Source organism: Maylandia zebra, linkage group LG2 (genome assembly GCF_041146795.1).
Source record: "Maylandia zebra isolate NMK-2024a linkage group LG2, Mzebra_GT3a, whole genome shotgun sequence".
Taxonomy (NCBI): Eukaryota; Metazoa; Chordata; class Actinopteri; order Cichliformes; family Cichlidae; genus Maylandia; species Maylandia zebra.
The window spans coordinates 10,182,888-10,197,679 of NC_135168.1; the positions used below are offsets into that span (position 1 = coordinate 10,182,888).

The 14,792-nt window shown below is 42.6% G+C and overlaps 2 protein-coding genes across 2 annotated transcripts in view; both read left to right on the forward strand.

The window, feature by feature from the left end:
- Nucleotides 1–8,891: 8,891 nt before the first annotated feature.
- The window catches only part of LOC143420772 (protein NLRC3-like), a 161,689-nt gene continuing 155,788 nt past the window's right edge, over nucleotides 8,892–14,792 (forward strand). Inside the window, exons 1-2 of the mRNA XM_076888975.1 lie at nucleotides 8,892–9,024; nucleotides 10,017–10,095. Coding sequence (XP_076745090.1) covers nucleotides 10,093–10,095 — 3 coding nt within the window. The 5' untranslated portion in view covers nucleotides 8,892–9,024; nucleotides 10,017–10,092. The remainder of the gene's footprint in view (nucleotides 9,025–10,016; nucleotides 10,096–14,792) is intronic.
- On the forward strand, nucleotides 10,192–12,396 carry LOC143413258 (protein NLRC3-like). The gene is made up of 3 exons (XM_076876034.1): nucleotides 10,192–10,221; nucleotides 10,257–10,443; nucleotides 10,595–12,396. Exons 1-3 carry the CDS (start codon nucleotides 10,192–10,194, stop codon nucleotides 12,394–12,396), a joined length of 2,019 nt encoding a protein of 672 aa, XP_076732149.1.

The window sequence follows — 14,792 nt, forward strand, 5'->3', positions numbered from 1 at the left end:
CTAATATATATATATATATATCGCTCTATCGCGATAGCGCATGTTGATGATGTCATCAAGCTGTGCCTTTTTTGGTCTAAAGCATCGCAGCGGCTACGCTGGTCGTGTCCAAATTCATGGGCTGCATCCTCCTGAGGACCCGGCCTTCGCGGTCTACGTGGGCCGGGTCCTCAGAAGGTCGAGTAGGCCGGAAGTAAACGGCCGTGAAATTGGACGGTCTAGCCTTCAGATTAGCGTCACCGCTGTCTCGGTGGAGTTTAATAAACTCAGCCGTCTGCTCCTTGCTATCTAAAATATAACAGGACACTGGCGTAAATTCTCGACTGTCTCATACTTCTGTTTAATCAGTTTTCTGTTTCACGTTTAGTCAGCTGTGTAAAAACCAAGGAGGAACCCACCCGGGGGATTAATAAAGTTTTATTTTATCTAATCTAATCTAATAACTTTAATCTTAGCCAAACCGATTTACTCACGAAGAAACAAAACACTGAAAAAAAGCCCAACAATAAAATTTTTAGGTTGTCTAAGTGACTTATACATTACGTTTAAATCGAGCAGCGATAGTCCGCGGTGATCTGAAAATGATGTGCCGGGAGTTGTGCCGTTCTCGGCCGCATCAGTAACCCTCGAGCTCCCGGCTAGCTGGATAGCAGACGTCTCCGAAAACGTCGAAGCACTTTTGCAAATATGCGATACCTTGATAAACCGAGCAGATATTTGATGTTTACACAGCTACTTTCTCGCATGAAAATATGTTAAAAGTTTATTTTGTGACACAGAAAGATTAGTATGAGTAATTTTAAAACTTAGTAGCAGCCGCCATTGTTGGAAACTGGAGTTTGGCTGGGCCGCGCTATGAATTCTGGGATATGGTAGGCCACGAAGGACACACCCGACCCATCCTTCAAATTCGGGGAAAAGGAGGACGCATTTGTCGGCTGCATTCGGAGGAGTCTACGAATTTGGACAGCCTTCGGCGCGTCGCTGTGACGTAATCGGTCTACAAATGCGGCCTCAGGAGGATGCAGCCCATGAATTTGGACACGACCAACCATTATCCTCTTCAAATTATGGCGGGCGACAGTCATAACAAAGAGATAAAGCACTTTTGAAATACGGGGAAAGCCAAACACTGCACTTCCTCCACTTCCGTAACATTGATTCATTAATGTTGAATTCTCTCGCAGCTGCTCTATTCCCATGTTGTTGCAGTATATTAATCAGAATCAGAATCAGAATACTTTATTGATCCCTGGGGGAAATTATTTTTTGTTACAGTGCTCCATTTTAAACCAACATTAAGACAAGACAGACAGGCAGGCAGGAATGATTTCCTGTGTCGTTCAGTGGTGCTTTTCGGTAATCTCAGTCTCTCACTGAACGTGCTCCTGTGACTGACCAGCATGTCATGGAGTGGGTCGGAGGTGTTATCCAACATTGTCTTTATCTTGGACAGCATCCGCCTCTCCGACACCACCTTGAGGGAGTCCAGCTCCATCCCCACAACATTGCTGGCCTTACGGATCAGTTTATTAAGTCTGTTGGCATCTGCGACCCTCAGCCTGCTCCCCCAGCATGCAACAGCATAGAGGATCGCACTGGCCACCACAGACTCATAGAAAATCCTCAGCATTTTCTGGCAGATGTTGAAGGACCTCAGTCGCCTCAAAAAATAGAGACGACTCTGGCCCTTCCTGTAAAGTGCTGTGGTGTTTTTAGCCCAGTCCAGTTTATTGTCAATGTGTACTCCAAGGTATTTATAGTCCTCCACAATGTCAACACTGACCCCCTGGATTGAAACAGGGGTCAAGTGTTTCCTGGTCTTCCTGAAGTCCACGATCAGTTCCTTGGTCTTTGCCACGTTGAGCTGCAGATGATTCTGCTCACACCACGTGACAAAGGAGTCGACCACAGCCCGGTACTCTGTCTCATCATCCCTGCTGATGCATCCAACCACCGCAGAGTCATCAGAAAACTTCTGAAGATAGCAGGTCTCTGTGCAGTGGCTGAAGTCTGTGGTGTAGAGGGTGAAGAGGAAGGGGGAGAGGACAGTCCCCTGTGGTGCCCCTGTGTTGCTGATCACCTTGTCAGACACACACTGTGGGAGACGTACATATTGTGGTCTTCCTGTCAGGTAATCAACAATCCAGGACACCAGAAAAGCATCCACCTGCATCGCTGCTAACTTATCACCCAGGAGGGTCGGCCTGATGGTGTTGAAAGCACTGGAAAAGTCAAAAAACATGACCCTCACAGTGCTCGCCGGCTGGTCCAGATGGGTGTAGACACGATTGAGCAGGTAGATGATGGCGTCCTCAGTTCCGAGACAAATCATAACTAACCTCGTATTGTGGATGGATGATTTCAGTTGTTCTCCTGACTGAAGTTTGGCCCGTGTACAGCATCCTGCTATGCGATTGCATTTGTCCCTGACCACCAGAATCCCTCACGTTAACTTTTATCGAGTGGAAAAAAAGTTGGCGTTCATCCTCCAGCTTCACTGTGCTAATGTTATGCTAACATAGCTGTGTTGCTAGCAATCACGTAGCACAACATTATATACCAGGTAGTCCAACTTCAGTAACCCTGCAAACGTCACTGCTGTTTAGTTTTCTGTCTTCATTTATGCTGGAAGTGATAGCAGAGCTGTTTGAATTAGTTTCAAAAATCTCTCAGTCAGAACATGCTATGAAATGTTTAGGTGGAAACTAGCGAGCTAACTTCCTGTTAACTTCTAACTCCGTTAAATTTAATAAATTCTGTTTTCATGGATGTTAAACTTAATTGTTACACCTGGTAAAGCAGCAACGCTGATGATTTTATTAAAGATGAAAGAATTTAGGCCGTTTTTAACTCTTAGTGTTCGTTTGACTTTGGGACCTGAAGCGGACAGAGTTTTAGACCCAGATTACTCCGCGAAGCTCCTCACCACGGCAGCCGTAATGCTCTGACAATCCATCAAGCAATGCGGCTTCGTAGCTTACCAAAGTTCTACTAAAACATTTTTTAACAGATTTCTGCACGCCCAAATCGGTTCGAGGTCAGTAAGCACAACCAGAATTCATACATAAGACACACTCTTGATTTTTGAGAAAATTAAAGGATTGTAAGTCCTTATAGTGTGGAAAATATGTTATACAGAAGAAAAGAATATATCGCGATATATATTGTTACCGCACATGCTTCAAATTATACCGCGATATGGATTTTAGGCCATATTGCCCAGCCCTAACTCCCAATTTATTTACAACATTTGAAACATACAGTGTAGCTCCGTCAAAACACTCCAAGGCCAAGTGAAAGTGCTGAGAGGGAAAAGATCATGATTAATGATTTATTTAAACTCATAAGTGGGTGCAGCAGCTGAGCTTTGACCTGTGAGCTGCAGCTTAAGCTTCTTTTATGGTTCAGTGTTTAATGAGTAAACTGTTTATCACTGCAGAGACGCCTACAGGCTATCTACTGTTCAAAAGTGAATTGTTATATACAGTGTGGCAGCTGACCTTTGACCTGTGAGCTTCAGCCTCTTTGCTGAGTGTTTAATGCTCATCTATTGAAGCCTGCAGACACACCCACACACCATCTGATTCGTTCTCAGGGTTGTTTTCTGTGTGTTGGAGTTGGAGCAGAAACCTGCTGCAGGTTAATTATTGATCAAATTAATATCACAAAAGGTGCAGCAGCTGACCTTTGACCTGTGAGCTTCAGAGTCTTTGCTGGTGTGAAGTGTTTAATGTGACGCAGTCTGCAGACACAGACGACTGCTGACGGAGAAGAAGCAGAGGATTTTATCTGTTTCTACACAGACCTGGTCCAGACAGCAGAGAGCTGCAGAGTGAAGACGTTCATTGGAAGAAGAAGCTGAGTAAGTTCAACGTCCTCTTTGAATCCTGGATCAGGAAGTGAATATTTGGTGTTTAAATAAGGTTTCTGTCTTTGACTCAGCCTGCTGTCACTTTGTTTCAGAGAGAAAAGGAGATTTTAGATTAACTGGTGTTCCTGCTGCTCTAGCATTAAAGGACAGTATAGGTGACCGCGCTGATGCCTGTTTATAATTTCACCAAAGCTAATAAACTGTTGGCTAAATTTTCTTGTTTTCAGATGTAAACAGAGGTGAGAGGAGCAGATAATAAGGATTAAATATTATGCTGAATAACTAAATTCTGCTAGTCTGTGACGTAACTCCCAGCAGCATCGCCTCATTTCTTTGACCTTTAACATGAGTTAGCTTAGCTAGCAGAGCAGCTATCTCTGCTGTCTGTCATGTGACCGAGTCAAGTGTGTGTAGTAGACTTGTTAGCATAGCTAGCAGGCTGACAGAGGCTAGCAAACTGTGTGAACACTTTGTAAGAGGTGAGCAGTAAAGAGAAGGATAAGGAGCTCCTCCAAATGCTGATAATGCACTTAACCTGAATTTTCTGCTTGTTACATTATATGTGATGTTCAGTCAAAAACAATTACTTAAATTAACATTATTATTAGTATTATTATTATTCATAACATGGCTCCCTACTGTAGTGGTTTGAACAACTGATCTGTGGTTATTGTGTCCCTGCAAATTCAACAATGCGCCTCAATGCAAAGCATCAAATAAACATTTTTATTATCAAGTCATTCGACCTACTGGTTGAATCACCGTAGCTCTGACAGTGAAGCACACTCATTTTTATTGGTAGTCACCTTGTGAGCAATGTTCCCTCTAAGCTGCGCACGTGCGCAATTCAACCTGCCAACACGGACGATGATGCAATTCTACACTGCAATCATCGAGTCCATCCTCACCTCCTCCATCACCGTGTGGTACGCTGGAGCCACTATCAGGGACAAACAGAGACTGCAGCGTGTTGTGCGCTCTGCTGAGAAGGTGATTGGCTGCAGACTCCCATCTCTGCAGGACCTGTACACCTCCAGGACACTGCGGCGTGCAGCTCGGATCTCAGCTGACCCTTCTCACCCTGGACACAGTCTGTTTGACCTGCTCCCCTCAGGCAGGAGGCTCCGGTCCATTCGCACCAGAACCTCTCGCCATAAGAACAGTTTCTTCCCCTCTGCTGTTGGACACATGAACAATAACCGTATGACTGTCCCCGCCACAAACACATGACCCTACACTGTGTCACTGCATCATTCCATGTTTGGCACTGATCACCACCTGCACTCATGTATATATCTTTCTACGCAGCACTTTTAATTCTTATTCTCATGTATATATCTCATGTATATCTCATGCACATATCTTTCTACGTAGCACTTTTAATTCTTATTCCTACTTTTATTTTTTTCATGTCTATTTAAGCGCAATTTATGACAGTTTGTTTGCACTGAAGCACCGCAGCAATTTCCTAATGTTGTAAACCTGCTCAACATTTGGCAATAAACCCCTTTCTGATTCTGATTCTGATTCTGAATTGCGCACTGTTGGCACGGTCTCTGCGCAGAGAAAATCTGTGTTGCGCACACAAAAAGAATTCTAACCTGAATTGAAATTAAAGTAAACCAATCAAAACATGGCATTTAGTTGTTAAGAAACGGAGTGACGGCGTGTTTGAGATGTGAGAGATTTGAGGCGTTTAGAGCAAATCTTGTGTAGTTAGTGTGTAGTTAGTGTGTAGTTAGTGTGTAGTGTAGTCAATAGTGTTGTTGTGTGTGTCAGAACAATGAGGCGACTGCTGAGTGTTACAGGTGTTACAGCAGTGACACATCTGCTGCTGTCAGGCCTGCAGGTATCAGGCTGTTGTTCTCCTTCATCTCATAGAGGACAGAAATTATTTTTTGGAGCGGCACAAATAATTTGTGTAGCATCAGATTTGATGCAGAACAGCTGATTGTTCTGTAAATAGTTTGAAATGTTTATTTTAAAAAAACACCTTGGCTGCATTTTTAGGTAAACAGCTGTTTGCATAACTCAGTTACTTTTTTGAAGAAGTAACTATATAATTAACTGCCCAACTGTCAGGGGTTTTGACATTTATTTTCACAAGTAAGAGAAAATAAGACACTTGCAGACCAAATCAGAGAGTTTTAAGACATGCGCATGGGTGTGTGCCTCTCAGCAAAATCACACACACAGAATGCATGTCTTGTTCCTTTATTTATAGGGTAAGAAACTGATTACATAGTACTTCCTCTTTTCAGTTACAGGAGGAGAGTTCAGGCATTATCTCAACCTGTCTGACCTTTCAGACTGGGGTAAAGAATACAGAAGTTTATCATGCTTATCTGACATCACAGATACTAAAAAAGAATACATTGCGTTTGTGTTAACAAATAGACTCAGTTACGTGAAAATATATGAACACTAGAAAATAAAACACACTTGATTATATTGTATTTGAATATAAAGCACATTTGATTATACTTGATCATATTGCATAATAAAAATCCTCTATCACCAACATTGGTCATTATTTACTGTATGTTGCAGACAGAGTTACAGACTCTCTCCCAGACCACAGACTCATAATACAAGTCAGAGCTTTATAAAAAAAAAAGAAAGTTGTGTTTTCAAAATTGGAGTTCAAGTTTTTTTTTCCTTCCAATAGTGTTAACATACTACACACGTCATGAACAAGATTTTTTTAAATTTTCATTGTAAGTGGGCTAAAGCAGTTAATTAAAAGTAGTCCATCAACTGAAAGGTTTAAAATGTTCACACGTGTTGGACTGACTGAAGCTTCCAGTCACAGTGACTCAGTGTGTGTCAGTGAATGCATCGTGTGTGCTTCAGGCTCCACCTAGTGGACTGATAGCAGAGCAGCTGATGAATTTGAAGAGTGTGGCCTTTTTGCACACAGCCTGTAAATGTCAACAACAAAAGGAGTGTGTAAAACATGTATATTGTAGTGATGCAGTGTACTGTGTATATTTATACTGGCAGTATGGAACATGATTATTTGGAAATGCCTAAAATGGAAATGATCATATACTGTGAGGTGAGGTGTGGACAGTGGTTGTGCTTTTGTAACATTGAGGCAAGGACAGTGATTAGTGTTTAGGGGACACATCATTGGTTTTTGTTAAAAAGAAACAGTTTCTCCACTGTGGCAGGTCGTAGGCGATTTTTTTTTTCTAAACTGTCTCTAACTCTCACTAACCGCAACTCTCCATCAAACGCCCACATTTTGTCTGAGGGGTTTATATCGCTGTCATAGCTCGCGGCAAAGTTCGAACCGCTTCCTGAACCAGTCACGTGGTACAGCCGGGCAGCGAGGCTTCGGACGTCATCATTTTCAGCTCCTCCCATAAATGAAGCAAGCCTGGATATGCGCTTCGCGGAAATGCCCCCTTCCATTACTCGACACACGCTTCGAAGCCTCGATACAGAACGTCACATCACTAGTTAAAGCTGAGTAAACACTGACCCCAGACCAGCACCGTGATAAAGTGAGCTGCTGCTGCTGAACTTGAACAGGTAACAAAGTGATGAGCAGTCAGGCTGCAGGTTTCTACCTGTTCATGTTTCTACAGTAGAATCACTTTGAAGTGTCTTTGTGCTGTTTCATCTTTGATTTGTGTTCATAAACACTCAGAGAAACATCACGTGACCTCATCAGGATCTGTGTTGGTGTGTGGGGCTGTACCTCAGCTTTATGTTGTTACATGCTCATTTGTTCATTTTAACATCAAAGTAATGTTATGAGGAGTAATGAAGTAACGTACTCCATTACTTTTAATCAAAGTGTTCTGTGTAATATGTGTAATAATGACTGTTTTGAGTAATGACCAACACTGATCACAACAAAGAGGAAATGCCTCCAACATGCACAAACATTTGAGCCACAACATGCAGTTAATGTGCACAAATGTCTTTGATATGCTGCTCAGTGATGGTGGTGACTGTCAGAGCAGAGCTACTGAGAATCAATAAGTAATATCAATGATGGGATCAGAATCACTAAATTCTTCTCATCCCTGTCAGTATCATACATGTGCTGTATAATGTGATAAATGTAGAGGTGCTGGCTGTTCTCTCACTCTGCTGTTTAGCTGTAAAGGACGCCTCCCTGCCTTTGTCTCATTCATGACCTTTAATAGTCTCTTCTAACATGCAGAGATCTGTATGATCTGTTTCATAGAGTCTAACCAGCCTGTACAGGTAACAACAACAGTCACTGCATCACTGACACACAAACGTCATCTCTGTCAATAACAACATTCATACATGGAATAAAAACACATCAGTGGATCATTGCTGGAGCTGATGTTTGTGCTCCTGGTGCAAAGGCTCTCAGTTTCCTCCTTGAAATAACATCAGTGGTGGGTCAGCGACATGCTTTCTTTCCCTCTCAGGTTTAAATATCTGGGACTCTCCACCGTTTGGTTTTAGAGCTGAAGAAGCTTCTCAGATGAAACGTCTTCCAGAAACTTAAAGACGTCTCTTTTCTCTCCAAGCTCCTTAGATCACATGACCTGGATGACTGAACCTACAGATATATTGACCTGGTTTCATGGTCACATGACAGGTCAGAGGTCAGCGACTGTAACTCAGTTCCTCCTGTTATTGTGAACTCACTGAGTGTTTGTGGTTTACCTCTCAGACTGACTGAAGATGATGATGGAGGAAGAGGAGGACAGAGCAGAGTCTGCAGGGTCCAGCTGTCCGTCTGTGAGGAGTGACGGGTCCAAAGGTTATAATCCAAACTTCAGTGGTGAACCTGGAGCAACGAGGTCAGAGAGCTGAACTCACTGAGTAACAGAAATAATTCTGCACTGACATTATAATCAGTGTTGACTCTGGTTGATTGTCTGACTGTGTTTGTGAGCTGAGAGGAAATGAAAATGAGTTTGTAACAAAAATCAGTTTTGTCCAGTTTTCCTGTAAAAAGCTGAACTCTAATCTAAGAGGATGTTACTGACAGGAAACAGCTGCATTATCTGCAGTCTGTGTGATCACAGCTGCTTCAATCATGTTTGTGTCTGCAGAGGTCAGAGGTCACAGTCTGCAGGGTCCAGCTGTCCGTCTGTGAGGAGTGACCGGTCCAAAGGAAAGAATCCAGTCTTCAGTGGTGAACCTGGAGCAACGAGGTCAGAGAGCTGTGATGACTCCTTTACATGTTTGTGTTTCCTGGATAAATATGACCTGAAACATCCTCAGATTGTTACAAAGATTCATTAAAAAGAAAACAATGAAAGAGAAAAGATCCAAATGTTCGACTTGGTCATTTGCTGTTTGAGGACAGTGATGCTCATATCTGTGGGGAAAGTGTGACCTGAGTGGGTTCATGTTTGTCTTTAAAGAACAGAGCTGCTCTGATTCTCTTTGTGTCTGATCTGTTAAACAGTCTGAGAGGTCACACAGAGACCCAGCAGCTAAAGCCTGGATCATACTGGCTGCTGTTACTCCATCAGGACAACACTGAACCACAGTGGTGTGGATGTAGTGGATAAATCCCACCATACTGATGCTCAGAGTTAACCACAGGGAACAAAACCAGATGTTACCTTCAGATTGTGACCTTTGGAGTGGACGATGCAGATTTCAATAGAGAATAAATGTTGTTGTTTTTCAGCTGTGAAGAAAGAATCTAATTTTCTGAACTTAAGAATTTATGATGCTGGAAACAACATGGAGACTATAACACAACATTTCCACTGTGTTCATAGAATGAATGTAAAACTGTCAGACATTCATTAAATATGCAAAATGTCTACAGAAGCATCAGAGGGTCAGACGTGAAGCACTCAGTGATTTTGATCAAATGACTCATCAGTTATTGATCTGTACTACACTGATCTACCACGTTAGTAAAGCTGGTGTTCTGGTGGTGGAGGGAGACTCGGATCATGTTCTGGTTTTGGAGCAGTGATCTGCTGATGGTTCAGTTTGATGAGCTTCTTCAAAATCATCCCTGACATCACCACTGAAAGGACGTCCATGAAAACAGACTGAAAATTACTGATATGTTCACAATCTGAGAGTTTAAAACTTGACAGACTTGATTCAGATGAAGTTATTTGAGCAGAAACTCCTGGATCTTTATCCTGTGTTGATCTAATCCTTCATGGTTCCTCCACAGAGTGGAGCAGCAGAGCTCAGAGGTTCCCAGTGGTCAGTCTGCCCAGCAGCATCAAACACAGCTGGACTCCATATTTATGGTCTGTACATGTACAACAACTACTGTTACATCTGTTCTGTTCACAGTCATCTCCATGCTGCTCTTTGTAGACCAGTGGATCGTCAGTGTGTCCAACATGGATCTGATGTTTGGCTCCATGATTTCAGTCTGATTGGCTCATTCATAAATATTCTGTTCCAGCTGCTGGAGGACAACATCATCACTTTTGTGAAGAACGAGCTGAAGAAGATCCAGAAGGTTCTGAGTCCAGATTACCCAGAATGCTTAGAGAGTCAGAGGAGCAGCAGCAGAGAGGCGTTTGTGAAGATCACAGTGGACTTCCTGAGGAGAATGAAGCAGGAGGAGCTGGCTGACCGTCTGCAGAGCAGTAAGAGGATTTATCTAAAGATTTAAGCTGCTGGATAAATGAGACACTTGTGACACCAGTGTGTTCAGTCATTTCTCAGTGGGTCAGAAATTGTCATCAGCATTTTGTAAAATATGATTGTTAAAGTTGCATTTTTATTATTATTATTCAGAACTTCAAGCTGCAGTTTGTCATCGTAAACTTAAGTCTAAGCTGAAGAAGAAGTTCCAGTGTGTGTTTGAGGGCATCGCTAAAGCAGGAAACCCAACCCTCCTGAATCAGATCTACACAGAGCTCTACATCACAGAGGGAGGGACTGCAGAGGTCAATGATGAACATGAGGTCAGACAGATTGAAACAGCATCCAGGAAACCAGACAGACCAGAAACAACCATCAGACAAGAAGACATCTTTAAAGCCTCACCTGGAAGAGATGAACCAATCAGAACAGTGCTGACAAAGGGAGTGGCTGGCATTGGGAAAACAGTCTTAACACAGAAATACAGCCTGGACTGGGCTGAAGACAAAGCCAACCAGGACATCCAGTTCATATTTCCATTCACTTTCAGAGAGCTGAATGTGCTGAAAGAGGAAAAGTTCAGCTTGGTGGGACTTGTTCATCACTTCTTTACTGAAACCAAAGAAGCAGGAATCTGCAGCTTTGAAGACTTCCAGGTTGTGTTCATCTTTGATGGTCTGGATGAGTGTCGACTTCCTCTGGACTTCCACAAAACTACAATCCTAACTGACCCTAGAAAGTCCACCTCAGTGGATGTGCTGCTGATAAACCTCATCAGGGGGAAACTGCTTCCCTCTGCTCGCCTCTGGATAACCACACGACCTGCAGCAGCCAATCAGATCCCTCCTGACTGTGTTGGCATGGTGACAGAGGTCAGAGGGTTCACTGACCCACAGAAGGAGGAGTACTTCAGGAAGAGATTCAGAGATGAGGAGCAGGCCAGCAGGATCATCTCCCACATCAAGACATCACGAAGCCTCCACATCATGTGTCACATCCCAGTCTTCTGCTGGATCACTGCTACAGTTCTGGAGGATGTGCTGGAAACCAGAGAGGGAGGACAGCTGCCCAAGACCCTGACTGAGATGTACATCCACTTCCTGGTGGTTCAGGCCAAAGTGAAGAAGGTCAAGTATGATGGAGGAGCTGAGACAGATCCACACTGGAGTCCAGAGAGCAGGAAGATGATGGAGTCTCTGGGAAAACTGGCTTTTGATCAGCTGCAGAAAGGAAACCTGATCTTCTATGAATCAGACCTGACAGAGTGTGGCATCGATATCAGAGCAGCCTCAGTGTACTCAGGAGTGTTCACACAGATCTTTAAAGAGGAGAGAGGACTGTACCAGGACAAGGTGTTCTGCTTCATCCATCTGAGTGTTCAGGAGTTTCTGGCTGCTCTTCATGTCCATCGGACCTTCATCAACTCTGGACTCAATCTGCTGGAACAACAACAAACAACATCCAAGAAGTCTGAAACAGGAGAATCTGCAAAGAAACACTTCTACCAGAGTGCTGTGAACAAGGCCTTACAGAGTCCAAATGGACACCTGGACTTGTTCCTCCGCTTCCTCCTGGGTCTTTCACTGCAGACCAATCAGACTCTCCTACGAGGTCTGCTGACACAGACAGGAAGTAGCTCACAGACCAATCAGGAAACAGTCCAGTACATCAAGAAGAAGCTCAGTGAGAATCTGTCTGCAGAGAAAAGCATCAATCTGATCCACTGTCTGAATGAACTGGATGATCGTTCTCTAGTGGAGGAGATCCAACAGTCCCTGAGATCAGGAAGTCTCTCCACAGGTAAACTGTCTCCTGCTCAGTGGTCAGCTCTGGTCTTCATCTTACTGTCATCAGAAGAAGATCTGGATGTGTTTGACCTGAAGAAATACTCTGCTTCAGAGGAGGCTCTTCTGAGGCTGCTGCCAGTGGTCAAAGCCTCCAACAAAGCCCTGTGAGTAAATCTGTGATCATGTTTATTTTTAAAATGTTGATTAAAAGTGGTCATAGATTTCTTCCATGACAGATCCATGTCCTAAAACCACGAGCCAGCGTAGTTGTATAGTATAAAAGAAAAAAGGAGAACTTTTGACCACAATATTGTAACTTGAATGAACTTTTGATACAGCCTTTAAACATAAAATTTATGAACAGAATCGGTGACAAAGGGCAGCCCTGGTGGAGCCCATCACCCACCGGACTTATTACTATCCAACGTATTGCCGGCTATGCCAACCAAGCTCTTGCAATGGTTGTAAAAGGATCGAATGGCCATAAAATGTTTCTCAGTTTTATTATTTTCAGTCACATCTGTTTTTGATTATTAACTGAATATTTTAAAATTCAGGCTTTTTATGTTATATAAAACATCATATTTTCTTATGATGTCTTGTATTGATTCTGAAGGAATAGTTTTCATCAGTATCGCAGATACCAGCCTGAATTTTACTTTGTATTGGATCAGAAAGGAAATCAGTGGCATCACACATCACTTACAGCAACTTCAGCACCTCTTCATTTTAATAAACTGGGGGAGGTGCACCAAGATTCAGTATGAGATAAAGAATTATTTTTAACTGTAAGGTTGGAGAAATCTGTTGTTGGAAATTGGAAGAACGGGTCATCTTAAAAATCACTGCATTGTAGTTTTATTCAGGCCCCTTCAATCTGTGATCGCTGTTGCTTTGCATTGTAAATGCTACTATTACAAAAGTCACAAATATTAGTGTATGTGTGTGTTGTTGGGTAATAAACCAAAAGAACAGAATCTACCAGCACCTCACTGATTTCTGCTTAAAAACAATAAAAAAGCAATAAAGCTCTGATTTGTTTGGTTGATCTTGTCTCCCTTCCACCTTGATTTCAGACTGAGTGGCTGTAACCTGTCAGACAGAAGCTGTGAAGCTCTGTCCTCAGTCCTGAGCTCCCAGTCCTCCCGTCTGACAGAGCTGGACCTGGGTAACAACAACCTGCAGGATTCAGGAGTGAAGCTTCTGTCTGCTGGGATGAAGAGTCAATACTGCAAACTGGAAACGCTGAGGTCAGATCAAGCAATATCGATTTTTTTTTCATCAATTAACATCATTTAATCAATTTCATTTGGAAAAAATTAACAGTGTTTATGTTTTGTTTTTTTAATGAATCCATGCAAGTCACAGTAAACTGCCACATTTGTCTTTTGTAACATGAGGCAATAAGGATTCCAGCATGTCCTGAAACAGTGTTGAAATATTGTAAATGTAGTAGCTCCTCATGGCACCATGAATATACTTTAACACAAGTGTTTCATGTCTTCTTGTCATCCTTTCTTCAGACTGAGTGGCTGTAACCTGTCAGACAGAAGCTGTGAAGCTCTGTCCTCAGTCCTGAGCTCCCAGTCCTCCCGTCTGACAGAGCTGGATCTGGGTAACAACAACCTGCAGGATTCAGGACTGAAGCTTCTATTTTCTGCAGTGGAGAGTCCAAAGTGTACAATTCTCAGGTCAGGATTCAGTCTTTTCTGATGATGATTTAAAACCTGAGTCAGGTCGATAAATGGCTTACTCATTTACAACAGACATGATTTGTCAAATCACCTTATATCTAACCCAAAGGTCCTGTGTTTTACTACTTTGATTTTTTAGTAAAACACAGGACCTCTTAATATTTATCTAAGAGACCATATATAATTTTTTTCCCTGGATCATGTGTGTACCCTCCTGGTTGGAGCTCCAGCAGCCTGTATCAGTGAATGGGACTTTAAATGAAATTGCAGCCCCTGTCAGGAAGAGGTCTGAGTGACACACAAAACAGAAAATATGAGCACTGCATGTGTCTGAGGCTACTCAGATACAGACCTGAATGAGACACTAACTTTGTCTCTGAGAGATAACTTTTATTATTAAATACACTTCGTTTCTCATCTGTGTAGAGAATGTAGAGTTTGACATGCTAATATTACAAAATGAAAAATCACACTGAGTCACAAAGAAATTGTTTTGGAGTATTTATGGTTCAGCTGATGAAATTGTTCAAACAAACCAGTAATTTACACCGAAACAGCACAAGTGAAACTTTTTCGAGGGACTTACACTAAGCTTGTCCTGGTACACCTGTAGAGCCCAGCTTCTATGGACCATGAGCTTAAGTTCTGTGCTGCTCTGATTTATTGCCTGTGTTGTCTTTCAGTTCAGCTTTGTCGAGTCTCTGGTAGGATTTCTTTTACATGACCTGTGTAAAAACAAAACAGGAAACACATTAAGCTGAAGTAAGATGCACAATTTGAAAAATGGGGCACAAAAAATGTTGCTGCTTTCTGGAAAGTGCGTCTAAGAAGACCCAATGGAGAAAGTGAAGAGAAAAATCAAAGATTAAG